The sequence below is a fragment of the Heptranchias perlo genome, chromosome 24 (genome assembly GCF_035084215.1).
Source record: "Heptranchias perlo isolate sHepPer1 chromosome 24, sHepPer1.hap1, whole genome shotgun sequence".
Taxonomy (NCBI): Eukaryota; Metazoa; Chordata; class Chondrichthyes; order Hexanchiformes; family Hexanchidae; genus Heptranchias; species Heptranchias perlo.
In genome coordinates this window covers 4,955,344-4,973,808 of record NC_090348.1, presented here as the reverse complement: position 1 = coordinate 4,973,808, position 18,465 = coordinate 4,955,344, and the positions used below count along the sequence as shown (strand labels likewise).

Below are 18,465 nucleotides of genomic sequence, written 5' to 3'. Positions count from 1 at the left end.
AGCCATACTTGGAGAAAGTACACATGTCCAAGGAAGCAACAGCCCCAATAGTCTTCACCATGGAATAAGTAGGAAACCCATTGTTATATTTTGGGGCTTTTACTTTGAGTATTTTTCTTGGGATTAGCACCTTGGGATAATTACAGATAAGGAAAACCATTCATCCATCCAGACAGATTCTAAGCCAACCCACAATGGAGCATCCAATTGTTTCTTAAATGATCCCAGGGTTTTTGCCCCCATCACTCCAAATGGAACTTCATTCTACATGTTGATCAGTCCTTGTGTGATCACCAATATCCCGATATCAGTCCCAAGGTTACCATTCACTAGTTTGCCCATTCCTGTAGGTAGGTTCTCACTCCCCATGACCTAGAGTGTGCTATGAGCTGCCCAATATCTAGATAATTTATAGCGAGTCCAGGGGTTGAACAGAGAACCTTTGTTATTGTATTTTTGGCTCATATGGGTCTATCACATGAGCTTGCTCAGCTTCAGGCAGCAGCAGAATAATCACTTCACCAGACCACAGCTTAGAAATTGTCACATAGATTTATTAACCAGTAAACGGATAAGTGAGCAGAAGCAATGACACACTGGATTTACAGCAGACACAGGTTAACTAGATAGAAGATAGAAAAATAACAAACTGTAGCGTCTGCTACGCTAAACTGCAGTGTAAACTTGACCGGACAGACGGGGCCGATTTTAACTCACCGAAATTGGTGTTGACAATGGCCTCAAAATAGGATTGGGAGACATACTGCTCCGTTAATGCCGGCACTTTTTTACAGGGGCCTACCGCTGGGCGCCTGTTTCAGACACTAGGTCCCTTTAAATATGCAAATTGGGATCCTATGACCTTCATACGACCCTAATTGTCATTTTAGCACAAAATCAGTTCAAGCGAGCGCAGTTCTCACTGTGACCGGGGTTCACTGTGACCGGGTTTCACTGTGACCGGGTTTCACTGTGACCAGTGCTCACTGTGACCGGGTTTCACTGTGACCAGGTTTCACTGTGACCGGGGTTCACTGTGACCAGTGCTCACCGTGACCGGGGTTCACTGTGACCAGTGCTCACCGTGACCGGGTTTCACTGTGACCGGGGTTCACTGTGACCGGGTTTCACTGTGACCAGGTTTCACTGTGACCGGGGTTCACTGTGACCAGTGCTCACTGTGACCGGGTTTCACTGTGACCAGGTTTCACTGTGACCGGGGTTCACTGTGACCAGTGCTCACCGTGACCGGGTTTCACTGTGACCGGGTTTCACTGTGACCAGTGCTCACTGTGACCGGGTTTCACTGTGACCGGGGTTCACTGTGACCGGGTTTCACTGTGACCGGGTTTCACTGTGACCGGGTTACACTGTGACCGGGTTTCACTGTGACCGGGGTTCACTGTGACCGGGTTTCACCGTGACCGGGTTTCACCGTGACCGGGTTTCACCGTGACCGGGGTTCACCGTGACCGGGTTTCACCGTGACCGGGGTTCACTGTGACCGGGTTTCACTGTGACCGGGTTTCACTGTGACCGGGTTTCACTGTGACCAGTGCTCACTGTGACCGGGTTTCACTGTGACCGGGGTTCACTGTGACCGGGGGTTCACTGTGACCGGGTTTCACCATGACCGGGTTTCACCGTGACCGGGGTTCACCGTGACCGGGTTTCACCGTGACCGGGTTTCACCGTGACCAGGGTTCACCGTGACCGGGTTTCACCGTGACCAGGGTTCACCGTGACCGGGTTTCACCGTGACCGGGTTTCACCGTGACCGGGTTTCACTGTGACCAGGGTTCACTGTGACCAGGTTTCACTGTGACCAGGGTTTCACCGTGACCAGGGTTCACCGTGACCGGGTTTCACCGTGACCGGGTTTCACTGTGACCAGTGCTCACTGTGACTGGGTTTCACCGTGACCGGGTTTCACCGTGACCGGGGTTCACCGTGACCGGGTTTCACCGTGACCGGGGTTCACCGTGACCGGGGTTCACCGTGACCGGGTTTCACCGTGACCGGGGTTCACCGTGACCGGGTTTCACTGTGACCAGGGTTCACTGTGACCGGGTTTCACTGTGACCGGGGTTCACTGTAACCGGGTTTCACCGTGACCGGGTTTCACCGTGACCGGGTTTCACCGTGACCAGGGTTCACTGTGACCAGGTTTCACTGCGGCCAGGTTTCACTGTGACCAGTGCTCACTGTGACCGGGTTTCACTGTGACCGGGTTTCACCGTGACCGGGTTTCACCGTGACCAGGGTTCACTGTGACCAGGTTTCACTGCGGCCAGGTTTCACTGTGACCAGTGCTCACTGTGACTGGGTTTCACTGTGACCGGGTTTCACCGTGACCGGGGTTCACCGTGACCGGGGTTCACCGTGACCGGGTTTCACCGTGACCGGGGTTCACTGTGACCGGGTTTCACTGTGGCCGGGGTTCACCGTGACCGGGTTTCACTGTGACCGGGGTTCACTGTGACCGGGTTTCACTGTGACCGGGGTTCAGTGCAGCCGGGGTTCACTGTGACCGGGGTTCACCGTGACCGGGTTTCACCGTGACCGGGTTTCACCGTGACCGGGGTTCACTGTGACCGGGTTTCACTGTGATCAGGGTTCACTGTGACCGGGTTTCACTGTGACCGGGGTTCACTGTAACCGGGTTTCACCGTGACCGGGGTTCACCGTGACCGGGTTTCACCGTGACCGGGTTTCACCGTGACCGGGTTTCACCGTGACCAGGGTTCACTGTGACCGGGGTTCACTGTGACCGGGGTTCACCGCGACCGGGGTTCACCGCGACCGGGTTTCACCGCGACCGGGGTTCACCGCGACCGGGGTTCACCGCGACCGGGGTTCACTCGTGATACAGTAGAAGAGGCCTCGGGGAAGGTCAGTTTTAAATTATTTTTGTGGGGCCAGGAGAAGCAGGAATGAATGGGATTACCGCTGAGGGTATGGTGGGCGATTGGAAGAACCTCCGAGGAAATTCTCAACGGATATCTGTATCAGGAGGCAATTCTTTCCAAACAAACTGGGGCCATTTCCTGTGAGTGAACCTGTGTATTTTTTAATATTCATTCTTGGGCCGTGGGCATCACTGGCAAGGCCGGCATTTATTGCCCATCCCGTAGTTACCCTACTGAGCGGCTTGGTAGGCCACTTCAGAGGGCAGTTCAGAGTCAACCACATATACTGTGACAGAAAGAAAGAAGCCAACAGCATAATTTTGGACAAAATGGCTTTGTTTTTGTCATGCCTATTATTCCGTTAAGTTATGGGTATCAGAGGCACTTCCTGGAAACTGGAAATTCACTTGCATAATTCCTTGGTGGTGGACACAGTCAGTATTGCCTATCTGTGGATAGGCTCCATGGGATGTTGTACAGGTGCTTGAATGGCCGAAATAGATGGACCCTGTATCCTGGGAATTCCACATCTTCCCAGTGATTCCTGCAACTATTGCTTCCCAGTTCTGATTTTAATGGATTTGCCAGCCCGTCACCTTGGCAATGCCATGGTGACCGATCCTTGCCAGCTTTCCTGCCATTGCCATTTCACCGTTACTGGTGGTGCATGTGCAAATGTTGCTTCTTGGTTGCAGGAGATGGCAGGATTCATTTATGGCTTCTTTGGTGAGGCAAAGCATCCTCACAAATTGCTCCTTGGTGAAGTTGAGGCAGCTCTGCCGGGTGCACACCTGGGCCGTGATGGTCCTCTTCCTTTGGCCCTGGTGTTCCTCCTCTCACCCTCCTCTCATCCGCCTCCGAAACGTCCAGAAAAATTAGCTTTGTTGATGTACCACGTTACCCTGTGGCCTGAAATAAAATGTCTCTTGCTCTGTTCCAAGCTGGACCTGCCATCTCTTCTTACTGCCTTCACTGTGCCAGCCATGGCTCAGTGGTAACATTCTCGCCACTGAGTCAGGTGGTGGTGGGTTCAGGTCCCACTCCATGAGACTTAACTGCAAAATCTAGGTTGACGCTCCAGTACAGAGGGAGTGCTGCAGTGTCATGAGGGTGGGACGGTGTGCTGTTTACCGATCTGAGTGAAAATTGTGTAAGATGGGCCTAGGACAACCAAGGTCCTGCTGATGGCTCCATCCCTCCAATTATCCTCTGCCAGCTGTTCATTTTTCAGGCGAGATATGGACAAGTGGCAGTTGAAACCCTCCCACCCACCTCACTGCTCACTATTCCAGGATCATCCTGGAATGCAAAGAATGGCCAATATTTATCCCTCAACCAACATAACTAAAAACAGATTATCTGGTCTTTATCATGTTGCTGTTTGTGGGATCTTGCTGTGCGCAAATTGGCCGCCACGTTTCCCACATTACAACAGTAACTACACTTCAAAAGTACTTCATTGGCTGTAAAGTCCTTTGGGACATCCTGAGGTTGTGAAAGGCGCTATATAAATGCAAGTCTTTCTTTCTTTCTGTAAAACCCTCTTCCAGTGCCTTCAACTGGTTCTTAAATGAATGCACGGTTTTATCCCCCACCGTTCTATCTGGAAGTCTATTCTTCACTCTTTGGGGAAGGCCTTGTCTTTGTGCGTTGGTGTGAAACGGTGATAGTGAGTCGGCAGCTCGTTCTACATCTCTCCCGCTGACATCAATGGGACTGATTATGGAGAGTGATGTAAGTCGGGATGCTGACTCGTCATCACCCATTTTACACAATCGCACAAAGTCGAGGTCCACCCCATTATGTGAAGACACTCATTCGTTATTTCCAGCTTAAAAATAATAGAACATGGAGTTTAAAGGATGGAAGTAAGGGACTGGGAGGCACTGTATGTTGCAGCCTGATTAAATTACAACCTATCAGCTTTTAAATATCTATTTTTAGACAGGAAATGGCTGTTTGGTGACAGACTAAGATAACTCTGACAAAAAGGTCTTTGATCTAAAGACTTGGGGAAGGCAACTTTAAATCAACTGCACGTATGTAATATTAGACATGCACTGGCCTGCTCCGACCAGTCTGGTGGGAGATCCAGCACAAGAGGCCCCCCAAAAATAATCTGGGCCGCTGCCACCCCGGGCTCCCCAACCCCCCCGGACGGTGAACTCCCTCCTACCCCGCCTCGCCCTGATGATGGAACACCCAATGGTGAACCTCCCCCGATGGTGAGTCCCCTCCCGATAGTGAACACGCCTTCCCCTCAATAGCGAACCCCCTCTTCCCCCGATGGTGAACCACCCTGATGATGAACACTCCTGTTCCCCCCGATGGTGTACCATCCCCCCAATAGTGAGCCCCCTGATGGTAAACCCCCCGATGGTGAACCCCACTCTTCCTCCACCGATGATGAGCCCCCACCGATGGTGAGCTCCCCCGATGGTGAGGCCCCTGATGGTGAGCCCCCCCTTGATGGTGAGCCCCTCCTTGATGGTGAGCCCCTCCTTGATGGTGAACCCCTCCGATGGTGAACCCCCCTGATGGTGAACGCCCCTCTTTCCTCCCCACCCCCGATGGTGAGCACCCTCCCGATAGTGAACCCGCCTTCCCCTCAATAACGAACCCCCTGTTCCCCCCGATGGTGTACCAGCCCCCCAATAGTGAGCCCCCCAATGGTGAACCCCCGCCGTGGTGAACCCCACTCTTCCTCCACCGATGATGAGCCCCCATTGATGATGAGCCCCCACCGATGGTAAGCTCCTCCGATGGTGAGGCCTCTGATGGTGAGGCCCCTGATGGTGAGCCCCCCCTTGATGGTGAGCCCCACGATGGTGAACCCCCCCGATGGTGAACCCCACCGATGGTGAACGCCCCTCTTTCCCCTTCCCCGCCGATGGTGAGCACCCCCCCCACCCCTCCAGGAGGTACCTTGCTGCCAGGCCAGGCCTCCCCTTATTGCACCAGGCCCGAAGCCGGCCAGCCTTATCGGGAGGACCCCTGTTTGGTGCCCATAGCTCACCAGTACTATTTAAATTCTGCTAATAGGCCGCTCAATGGTTATGGTCTCCCCCACTCTATGGGATACGGAGGATTTTCTCTGGGGCTTCCCCCATGATGGTTTCAGGGGGAGGCAGCAAATGGAGACCAGGCACCGTGACCAAGGGGGAAGATGGCTTTAAAGTGAGTTAAGGCCTATCTTCCACCCTTACTGGCAACCAGCACTAGATGGTTAATGAGAGGCCTGGACTTAAGCCAATGCCCAAGGCTCGTTTGCAATACAAGGCGACAGAAAAACAAATTAACTGAGGCCTGGACTAATAATCCAGGGAACAGGAGTTCAAATCCCACCACGGCAGTTTGAGAATCTGAATTCAGTTAAAAAAAAAGTCTGGAAATAAAAAGTTGGGTTCAGTAAAAGTGACCATGAAGCTGTTGGATTGTCATAAAAACCCAACTGGTTCACTTTAGGGAAGGAAACCTGCCGTCCTTACCTGGTCTGGCCTATATGTGATCCCAGAAGAATTTCCCCTGCTGAGAAATATCATTATATTAATTTGCTTTCTGATTCATCGACAGGTTTCACCAGATGAGTCCGTTGAGATTGAATCAATGCAGCCCTTGGCATCTGACCGCTCCATTCAATGATTCAGACTAACTGTCCATTTGGATTTGAGCTACTTCTGAACAGGACTATTTATACCTAGCTTCAGAAAGTGGTTTTACCGTTTCATCATTGACACAACACAGTGAACGGTTGGAATTCAAATCTATTAATATCTGTCAACAAAACAACCAATAGAGGCTGAGGGTAAGTCTCTCACTTTAACTATATCAGCGCAGATCCCGGAGTGAGGGGGAGTGCATGGGCCTGGAAATCGCAACGCAGGATCTGAGTGTAACGACCGCTGCCCGGCCCTAAACAGGCCGGCGACAGGATCACGCAAAATTGGTCCGCCTGTCACGGCCCCAGAGGCAGCCACCCAACTGGTGAGCACAACATATTTTACTCACCTTAATGTGGAGACAGGAGGAGCAGGAGTGTTCCTCCCGACCCCACGTTAAAACTGCAGGCCGCTGCTTCTGCTCTGTGAAAGTTACACGCTCTGATCATTCTGCCATCGTAACTTCAGTGGAAACGGGGTTTACACATTTAAAGGAGGAGAAGGTGCCAGAGGATCAGGAGGAGCGGCTACAGTGTGACTTGGTGATAAGGGCTAAGCCGTGTCTCTGGCAAATGGTGGCAGCTATAGACGGCCCCCAGCCCCTTCCTCCAACCAATCTGATAGTTGGTGCTGACAGCCTCCAATCCCAGTGAAAAACGTTGTTTTCTCTTATGAAACCTGACGGTTTTTATGGCCTGAAATAGGGGCCTAGGATTCCTTCATAATAATTTAAACCCTTAAAAAATGTGATACATCCACCAGTGGTCTCTAGAGGGAGTTACACACGAGTTTCCTCGGTCTGCTCATTAGCATTTCCATTAGTGCAGGGATTGGTCTAAAACCGGTGTAAAATGGGTGTAATCAGCTGAGCTACCCGAAGCCTTTGAATGGGTAATTAACCTGCACTGTTCAGCAGCAGACAAGCAGGTAAGAAAGGAACAGTGTTTCGATCTTTGGCTTCACTCTCAAATAACTCCACTGCGTATCTTAGGAACATTTTAATTGCACCCGGACAGAATTATGACCACTCACGTGCCATCTGTGGCCAAGGGGCAGCAGGGTATGGCACCAAGTCAGAGGTTGACAACTCACAACTTCACTCATTCAGACCCCAAAGCCCTCCAGGGGGACTCTGAAGGCAGGGCGAGCAGACTCCTGGGTGTGGGGGACACCAAATCACCCAGAATAATCATTCGAGCCACCTGGAGGGAGGTGGGTCTGGTCCTGACTGTCAGTGCCTTCACCCCCAAGAGTACAGAACAGAGCTGTAAGAAGTTCAACAACCTCACCAGGCCAGGCAAGGTAACACACTGGGCACCTCTTCCTTTTCTTCCTTGCCTACTCTGGGCACTAGCACACTCTTCATCCTCCTAAAGCAGCACTTAGAATCATAGAATGGTTACAGCACAGATGGAGGCCATTCGGCCCATCAAACCCATGCTGGCTCTTTGTAAGTGCAATCAAATTAGTCCATTCCCCTGGTCTTTCCCCATCGCCCTGCAATTTTTTCCCTTCAAGTATTTATCCAATACCTTTTCGAAAGCCACGATTGAATCTGCTTCCACCGCCCTTTCAGGGTGCGCATTCCAGATCATAATTACTCGCTGCGTAAAAATGTTTTTCCTCATGTCGCCTTTGGTTCATTTGCCAATCAACAATCCACCAATGGGAACAGTTTCTCTTTATTTACTTTATCTAAACCTTTCATGATTTTGAACACTTCTATCAAATCTCCTCTCAACCTTCTCTGCTCTAAGGAGAACAACCCCAGCTTCTCCAGTCTATCCACGTAACTGGAGTCCCTCATCCCTGGAACCATTCTAGTAAAACTCTTCTGCACCCTCTAAGGCCTTCACATCCTTCCTAAAGTGCGGTGCCCAGAATTGGATACAATACTCCAGTTGTGGCCGAACCAGTGTTTTTTGGAGGTTCAACATAACTTCCTTGCTTTTGTACTCTGTCTCAATAGATAATGCCCAGGATCCCATATGCTTTTTTAACCATTTTCTCAACCTGTCCTGCCACTTTAAAACGTTTGCGCACATATACCCCCAGGTCTCTCTGTCCCTGCACCTCCTTTAGAATTGTACTATTTGGTTTAAATTGCCTCTCCTTGTTCTTCCAGCCAAAATGTATCACTTCACAATTCTCTGCGTTAAATTTCATCTGCCATGTGTCCCCCCATGCCACCAGCCTATCTATATCCTCTTGAAGTCTATCACTATCCTCCTCACTGTTCACTACGTTTCCAAGTTTTGTGTCATCTGCAAATTTTGAAATTGTGCCCTGTACACCCAAGTCCAAGTCATTAAGGTTTAGTTGTGCACTTGCACAACTAAACCTCCTCAATGCTCTCTGGTTAAGGGGGGGCCTCTAACTCAGTATCCTGTATTATGGATGACCAGCTCCTCTCACAGCGATTATTTACAGACAACCCACCAACCCTTCCACCACTTCAACACCCTCACATCTCTCCCATGCCACTTGGCGCACACTCCTCAACCACCAGCAGTCCCCTCAATCACTCAAACTTCCTGCAGGACAATTAGCACCCAATGCCCACCAGAGGGGGCATTACCATCTTTAAACCCCTCACCCCAGGTTATTGATGGAGCACCTACACTGTGGCCCTGGCATCCCTGTGAGGGACCACGCAGGCAGAACCTTTCACCCCCTTCAGTCTCCGTAATCCCGAGGGGGTTCGGCTGTCCCATTCTAATGTTCTACCCTCCTTTCCTGCAGATCCACCACAGCAACAGGGAGCACAGGGAGAGGAAGATGTTGACGTTGATGGTGAAGAGGATGATGAGGACCAAGCCACCCAGGAATGCCCGATACGGCCGTCTCTCAGGTGGCACTTAGGAGAAGCACGAGAATAGGTTATAAATGGCACCTGTAGGAGCCCAGGTGTGAGGGATGGGTGAGCACCTTGTTATTGATGGAGGTTCGAGTCCTACAGGAAAGGGGGCAAATATGTGGGGCTGAATCTTCATGCAGGTGATGATGATTGGCAGGTCATGTAGGGGCAAAGAGGGCTGATGTGTTGCCACATAGTAGGATGGGTAGTGGATTGAGGGAATGTCTCTCAATTGGCAGTAGTGGGGGGGGGGGGGCGGGGTAGAAGGAGGTCAGGCTGTGAGTCAAAGGTAGAGTCTGTTCCACAGAAGAGAAGAGATCTGCGGAACAAAGTCAACCTTTGACACCACCGCCTGACCTCCTTCTACCCCCCATCATCCAATGCCCACTGAGGGATGTTCCTTCAACCCACTAGTTCAGTGATGAGCTAGCTGTGATGTTTTTCCTTGCGGTAAATACTGCCTGAGTCCCCTTTGCCCCATCCTGTGTTACTGACCTCCCACTGTGATGCCCATTGGTATACCTGCTCCTGAGAAGCTTTGACTGCGTGCACAGGGTACGGGGGAGGGGTTCTGAAAATCTGTCGGTGGTCTGACCCTCTGGGAATTGCAAGTGCGGGTGTCCCTAGGTAGAATGCAAAAAAAAAACTTTGAAATAAATTTCCTGCCTTCCGAAACCTGTCTACCTCTAGACTTCTGTATCGGAAACTGGCCACCTCCACCAATGTGGAATGATGCTGACACCAGGTCTAACTCACCCCGAGCACTACAGGCGTCTGGATACAGGGGACTCGGAGATATACCACCACTGGCCCCCACTTAGACCACATGTAAACCAGGCTGGTGGTGACTGGGGGGCAGGATCTTGGAAACGGTTCCTGAAGAGCGAGGAAATTTGGAGGTTGGGGGGGGCGGGGGGGAGGAAGAGGGGGGAAGGGAGAGCATTTCATAGGTGCATGGGTACTAGGAACACCGTCCGCCCGACTTTCAACGCTGCAAGTCCCTCCTAAACCATTCCAGCGCCGGAGGTGTGCTAAATGTATTAATTTTGTAATAAATATTTGATAATAAAACACCGTAAATATGCTGGAAAGGCCGAGGGAATCGACTCCTCACATTTTTGAAAGCTCCGTGTACCTTCACTCCAAATCGCCCCGTTCCATTGAGCATTGCGGATAAACTGAGAGCTCACTTGACGCCGTTTGTCATTTTTTGTCAGTGCTCAACGCAGCAAATCAGCTGGATGAAAAATGCCGCTCAGGTCCCTTGCTGAATCACATTTTGTAAATGTAAGAGGGTAAAAAAGAGCTTGATTCCTCTAAAAGGCCCCAGCTCCCCAGCAGTATTACTAATGCACTCTTGAGATTAGAGTGATCTAAATTAAATCAATGCACTCTGAATTACCCAGACGTTTTACACACTGCAGCTGAGGGAGATGGAACCTCAATTATCAATAGCTAATTTCACACTGCGGATGGTGCTGAAATGATGATTAGATGGAGGGAACGTTAGTTAGATGACAGAATGAATCACTTCAGAATTCTTTCAGATACAAATGGAGCTGAATAAAACAGTTCCAGTTTGAAGTGACACGAGACCATTGCACACTGGATGCGAACTGTGTCATGTTGTATGTCATGAGCTAGCATTGATCCCAGACCATAATTGTACTTTCCTACCCACCTTTGCTCATTTCCCCAAGTGCTTTCTTACATCGTATGTCTTCTGAGGGTATCAGCCAAGGCTCAGTGGGCAGCACTCTCACCTCTGAGCCAGGAGCTCGTGAATTGAAACCCCACTCCAGAGACTTGAGCACATAACCCAGGCTGACACTCCAGTGCCAGTACTGAGGGAGTGCAGCGCTATCACATGTGCCGTCTTTTAGATGAGATGTTAAAACAACTGCCCCCTCAGGTGGATGTAAAAGATCCCACAGCACTATTTCGAAGAAGAGTCGGGGAGTTCTCCCCATGTCTTGGCCAATATTTATCCCTCAAACAACATCACTAAAATAGATTATCTGGTCACTATCACATTGCTGTTTGTGGGATCTTGCTGTGCGCAATTTGGCTACTGTGTTTCCTGCATTACAACAGTGACTACACTTCAAAAGTACCTAATTGGCTGTAAAGCGCTTTGGGACATGCTGAGGTTGTGAAAGCTGCTCTAGAAATGCAAGTTTGTTCTTTGTTTCTCTTATTTGTAGTTCAGAATACACCAAGTAAAGTACTGAAACCATGGGGCTGAATTTCCTCGGGGATTCTCCTGCTGCTTCGATGTAACTTCGACGGAAGTTCGGTGCAAGCCTTTGTTACACACATTAACGGGGTTTCCACCGATCTTTGGCTAAAGTTATGGTGGAGCAGCAGGAGAATCCACGAGGAAATTCACCCTCAGTGATAAGTTTCTTCCGAAAACGATGAATGAGAATATTTAATTGTGTCCGCAACACTAAGTCAGCCTGTGACGTCCCTTCACACTATTTTAATTCTGGAAATATGAGGCAGCCATTTTGGAATTGCCCAGAAAGCAAGAATCTCAAAACAACAATTTGCATTTATATAGCGCCTTTAACCAAAGAAAACTTCCTAAGGTGAATCAGGCAAAAATTGACACTGAGCCAAAGAAAGAGATATTAGGAGGGGTGACCGAAGAGGTAGGTTTTAAGGAGGGTCCAAAAGAAAGAGACAGAGGGTGAGAGGTTTGGGAGGGAATTCCAGAGCTAAATCAGGAGTTGAAATAACTCATACATCACATTGCTGACCCCATACTTTCTGCTCCGGGTGGATTATTATCAAAAATATTACTTTTAAGGATCCGTTCATTCTATGGTTTTCTCCCAGTTGAAGCTGGTGATGAAGTAAGGAAGATGAGGAACGACTGTGCAGGATTATCCCTTTCCAAAGTATTTTGGTATCACAGGAGTCAACAGTTAAAATCCAAGATGTTCTTTTCACCCATTTCTGAAACTCTCCACTTGTTTGTTATTTTCTCATTTAGAACCCCCCCCCCCCGCCCCCGCCCGACATCACCTTCACAACAGCGGTCACTGCGATTCAAGGTGATTGATTGAACGTGAAATGCTTTGAGAGGTTTCTGAGTCTTAAATAAACACATGTTGTTTTCGAACCTACTATTCCCCTGTCCAAAGGTACTGTAAAATGACCCACTGCTAGGCCATTGCCAATGTCAACTTGCCAAAACCATCTTCAGCCAGAAGTGCCGAGTGGATGATCCATCTCGGACTCCTCCCGATATCCCCACCCTCACAGAAGCCAGTCTTCAGCCAATTCGATTCACTCCACATGATATCAAGAAACGGCTGAGTGCACTGGATACAGCAAAGGCTATGTAGTGCTGAAGACTTGTGCTTCAGAACTAGCCGCGCCTCCAGCCAAATTGTTCCAGTACAGCTACAACACTGGCATCTACCCGACAATGTGGAAAATTGCCCAGGTATGTCCTGTCCACAAAAAGCAGGACAAATCCAATCCGGCCAATTACCGCCCCATCAGTCTACTCTCAATCATCAGCAAAGTGATGGAAGGTGTCGTCGACAGTGCTATCAAGCGGCACTTACTCACCGATAACCTGCTCACCGATGCTCAGTTTGGGTTCCGCCAGGACCACTCGGCTCCAGACATCATTACAGCCTTGGTCCAAACATGGACAAAAGAGCTGAACTCCAAAGGTGAGGTGAGAGTGACTGCCCTTGACATCAAGGCAGCATTTGACCGAGTGTGGCACCAAGGAGCCCTGGTAAAATTGAAGTCAATAGAAATCAGGGGGAAAAATCTCCAGTGGCTGGAGTCATACCTAGCACAAAGGAAGATGGTAGTAGTTGTTGGAGGCCAATCATCTCAGCCCCAGGACATTGCTGCAGGAGTTCCTCAGGGCAGCGTCCTAGGCCCAACCATCTTCAGCTGCTTCATCAATGACCTTCCCTCCATCATAAGGTCAGAAATGGGGATGTTCGCTGATGATTGCACAGTGTTCAGTTCCATTCGCAACCTCTCAGATAATGAAGAAGTCCGAGCCCGCATGCAGCGAGACCTAGACAACATCCAGGCTTGGGCTGGTAAGTGGCAAGTAACATTCGCGCCAGGCAATGACCATCTCCAACAAGAGAGAATCTAACTACCTCCCCTTGACATTCAACGGCATTACCATCACCGAATCTCCCACCATCAACATCCCGGGGGTCACCATTGACAAGAAACTTAACTGGACTAGCCATATAAATACTGTGGCTACAAAAGCAGGTAAGAGGCTAGGTATTCTGCGGCGAGTGACTCACCTCCTGACTCCCCAAAGCCTTTCCACCATCTACAAGGCACAAGTCAGGAGTGTGATGGAATACTCTCCACTTGCCTGGATGAGTGCAGCTCCAACAAACACTCAAGAAGCTCGACACCATCCAGGACAAAGCAGCCCACTTGATTGGCATCCCATCCACCACCCTAAACATTCACTCCCTTCACCACCGGCGCACTGTGGCTACAGTGTGTACCATCCACAGGATGCACTGCAGCAACTTGCCAAGGCTTCTTCGACAGCACCTCCCAAACCCACGACCTCTACCACCTAGAAGGACAAGGGCAGGAGGCACATGGGAACACCACCACCTGCACGTTCCCCTCCAAGTCACACATCATCCTGACTTGGAAATATATCACCGTTCCTTCATCGTCGCTGGGTCAAAATCCTGGAACTCCCTGCCTAACAGCACTGTGGGAGAACCTTCACCAAACGGACTGCCGCAGTTCAAGAAGGCGGCTCATCGCCACCTTCTCAAGGGGCAATTAGGGATGGGCAATAAATGCCGGCCTCGCCAGCGATGCCCACATCCCATGAATGAATAATAAAAAAAAATGTCACTCCGTAACTGGGTACAACTGGGTAGCTGGGACATAAGCAGAATGGCACAGCTTTTATCTTTGTGAAGAAATGCCCAACCTGTGTCCGTTGCCTCCCCTCACAGTCTAGCTGATTCTCTGAGCTCATCCAGTGGAGGACTCTTAGGAACATTTGGAACTGGAGGAGGCCATTCAGCCCCTCGTGCCTGTTCTTCCATTCAATTAGATCAAGGCTGATCTGTACCTCGACCCCATTTTCCCAGCTTTGCTCCATTTCCCTTGAACCCTTACCCAACGAAAATCTATCAATCTCAGTCTTGAAAGCTCCGATAGATCCACTGCCTTTTGGGGAAGAGAGTTCCAGATTTCTACTACCCTTTGTGTGAAGAAATACTTCCGAATTTCACTCCTGAATGGCCCAGCTCTAATTTTAAGATTGTGCCTCCTTGTTCTGGATTCCCCCACCAGAGGAAATAGTTTCTCTGTAACCACCCTACTTTTAACATTTTAAACACCTCAACCTTCTACACTCAAGGAAATACAAGCCAAGTTTATGCAACGTGTCCTCATAATTTAACCCTTTAAGCCCCAGGGATATTACAACTCTGCTGTTATACCCATTGCTGCCACTGGTTCTACAATGAATACTGACATGGGACTGGACAGAACATCTGATTATGGTGTCATCTGATCCTTTAACATAAAATTTCAAGAACTGTAAGCTCAGTTCCACCAGATTTACTTGTTCCACTGATACTGCTACATACTCTTATTTTGAAAAGAACCAATGGTTTAAATCCGTCAATAGAGACACACATTGTTATTTTTGGCATAAAAATTCAAAGCTGCTTCTCCCAAAATAAGTTTCAAAAATAATGGAGAAGGAAGTGAACAATTTCAAACGGGATCCATTTATAGTTGAAGCCCATGGAATAAAGGGGGCAGTAGCAACATGGATACAGAATTAACTGAGGGACAGGCGACAGAGAGTAGCGGTGAACGGTTATTTTTCAGACTGGAGGGAGATGTACAGTAGTGTTCCCCAGGGGTCAGTGCTGGGACCACTGCTTTTTTTGATATATATTAATGACTTGGACTTGGGTGTACAGGGCACAATTTCCAAATTTGCAGATGACACAAAACTTGGAAGTGTAGTGAACAGTGAGGAGGATAGTGATAGACTTCAAGAGGATATAGACAGGCTGGTGGCATGGGCGGACATGTGGCAGATGAAATTTAACGCAGAAAAACGCAAAGTGATACATTTCAGTAGGAAGAACAAGGAGAGGCAATATAAACTAGAGGGCACAACTCTACATGGGATATAGGAACAGAGAGATCTGGGGGTATATGTGGCACAAATCATTGAAAGCGGCAGGACAGGTTGAGAAAGCGGTTAAAAAAGCATGCGGGATCCTGGGCTTTATAAATAGAGACATAGAGTACAAAAGCAAGGATGTCATGATGAGCCTTTATAAAACACTGGTTCGACCACAACTGGGGTATTGTGTCCAGTTCTGGGCATCACACTTTAGGAAAGATGTGGAGGCCTTTGAGAGGGTGCAGAAAAGATTTACTAGAATGGTTCCAGGGATGAGGGACTTTAGTTACGTGGATAGACTGGAGAAGCTGGGGTTGTTCTCCTTGGAACAGAGATAGTTGCGAAGAGATTTGATAGAAGTATTCAAAATCATGAAGGGTCTAGACAGAGTAGATAGAGAGAAACTGTTCCCATTGGCAGAAGGGTCAAGAACCAGAGGACATAGATTTAAGGTGATTGGCAAAAGTGACATGAGGAAAAACCTTTTTACCCAGCGAGTGGTTAGGATCTGGAATGCACTGCCCGAGGGGGTGGTGGAGGCAGATTCAATCATGGCCTTCAAAAGGGAACTGGATAAGTACTTGAAAAAAAAATTGCAGAGCTACGGGGATAGGGTGGGGGAGTGGAACTAGCTGGATTGCTCTTGCATAGAGCCGGCACAGACTCGATGGGCCGAATGGCCTCCTTCCATGTTGTGATTCCAGTTCTGCACCTCAATCTGCCTAGACTGCTGCTTCTACAGAAGGTAGACGTCACTCAGCTCTGCATGGACTAGAATATGTGGCCATGGGAAGGGTTTAAGGTGTCAACCTTGGCTCAGTGGGTAGCACACACACACACCTCTGAGTCAGAAAGTTGTGGGTTCAAGTCCCACTCCAGAGACTTGAGCACAAAATACAGGCTGACAGTCCAGTGCTGCACTGACGGAGATGCTGTTTTTTGGATGAGATGCTAAACCGAGGCCCTGTCTGCCTTTTCGGGTGGTTGTAAAGATCCCACGGAACTACTTGAAGAAGAGCAGGGGAGTTCTCCCTGGTGTCCTGGCCAATATTCATCCCTCAACCAACATCACTAAAAATCAGATTATCTGGTCATTATCACATTGCTGTTTGTGGGATCTTGCTGTGCGCAAATTGGCTGCCATGTTTCCTACATTACAACAGTGACCACACTTCAAAAGTTCTTCATTGGCTGTAAAACACTTTGGAACATCCTGAGGTCGTGAAAGGCGCTATATAAATGTAAATTCTTTCTTAAACTTGCAACCAAGACAAAGATCTGTCAAAATCTGCAGTAGGGCTGCTCGAGAAAAGTTTATTAAACCATTTCACTCACTGTTTTTCCTTCTCCAACAGTCTCTTTCTAACCGTTCAGTTACTCACAATAGTCACACCAGCAGTCTGGTTTATGACACATGTCGAAAGTTCAATTTTAACATCCGTAAGTGTAAAGATCAGGCTGCAGTGAGATAGAAATTTGTACACACATAACAACCCAACTTAAAGTTTGAAAATAGGAAGTGATTGCTGAGTAGTGAAGGCAGCCATTAAAATATCCTCACCAGTCACACTTCCTTTTTTAAATAAGAAAAGAATAAAAATACACAATTAAACCACGGCTGCAACTTTCATACAAGTAGAAATAAGATTTTGAAATTTGATTTGGTATCTTACCTGTTTTATAATGATATTTGGTGGTAAATATCTCCTCATTTCTCTCTAATATTGATGGAAATGATGCTTAAACAATGCAATGCAGTCTGTGCTGACCAGGTTTAGATAGTAATTGTTGGGACAAACCCCTTCCTGTATGGTTGTATCAGCCGGCCTTCCCCTTCAGTGCTAACACAATCACTGATGGGCCTTGAGCCATTTAAGCTACCTTTCAATGCACAATATTTCCAGTTAAGCTCATGCTAGTTTCTCGGCTTGTTCTATAGCATCGTGTTAATACCAGGAATGCAATCAAACCACTTGAACGCTGTCAATCCCTCTTCAACAGTCTCTTTCTAACTGCATTCATTCAGCGGGTGAGTCACAAGTAAGTGGGATTGCAAAGCCTGTCAATATCAGAGCTACAAAGCCTCGGAATGGAAGATATTTCCATAATTGGCCTTTACTGGTGGTTTGAATCACTTCCAGGTTACATAGAATTTACAGCACAGAAACAGGCCATTCGGCCCAACAGGTCTATGCTCCACATAAGCCTCCTCCTACCCTACTTCATCTCACCCTATCGGCATTTCCTCCTATTCTTTTCTCCCTCATGTATTGATCTAGCTTCCCCTTCAATGCATCCATGCTAGTCGCCTCAACTACTCCTTGTGGTAGCGAGTTCCACATTCTAACCACTCTCTGGGTAAAGAAGTTTCTCCTGAATTCCCGTTTGGAACGTGAGGTTTGCCTCCCCTCTCTGCAGATGTTGAGGTGCAGGTGCACGCAGGACGTCCCCGAGCACCTCTCAGGAAGCCGGGGCTGCCTGGCATCTTTCTCCTGGCCACCTTTCCCTGCAGACACATCAGTTCAAAGGATTCCTGGTGGCAAATCCTCTGGTGCCAATAAAGGGGGCTCGGGGCAAAATAAATAAATAATTGCACCTGGCACAAAGGCTCACTGAAGTCTAGAGGGACAATTTTAGCAAGCAAACAGATAAAACCAGGCGGCTCACATATCCATTGGCATCCCGCATCGATCCCGCCATTTTCAATTGTCACCTGCTCTTCTGAGCGGGCAGTATGGACGCCCGACTGAAGCCGGCAGGGTCCTTCTTTAAATTTTGCAGATGGGGTCCAATGACTTAATTGGGGAACTGAATTCTATTTCTCTTTTGTCTCACTACCCCCATTACACATTTGCACGGTAATAC

At 48.7% G+C, this 18,465-nt stretch overlaps 1 protein-coding gene across 1 annotated transcript in view; it reads right to left on the bottom strand.

Annotated features, from left to right (window-relative positions):
* Positions 1 to 17,398, bottom strand: part of tmcc3 (transmembrane and coiled-coil domain family 3) — a 130,805-nt gene extending 113,407 nt beyond the window's left edge. Inside the window, exon 1 of the mRNA XM_068004652.1 lies at positions 17,274 to 17,398. Coding sequence (XP_067860753.1) covers positions 17,274 to 17,312 — 39 coding nt within the window. The 5' untranslated portion in view covers positions 17,313 to 17,398. The remainder of the gene's footprint in view (positions 1 to 17,273) is intronic.
* Positions 17,399 to 18,465: the final 1,067 nt, after the last annotated feature.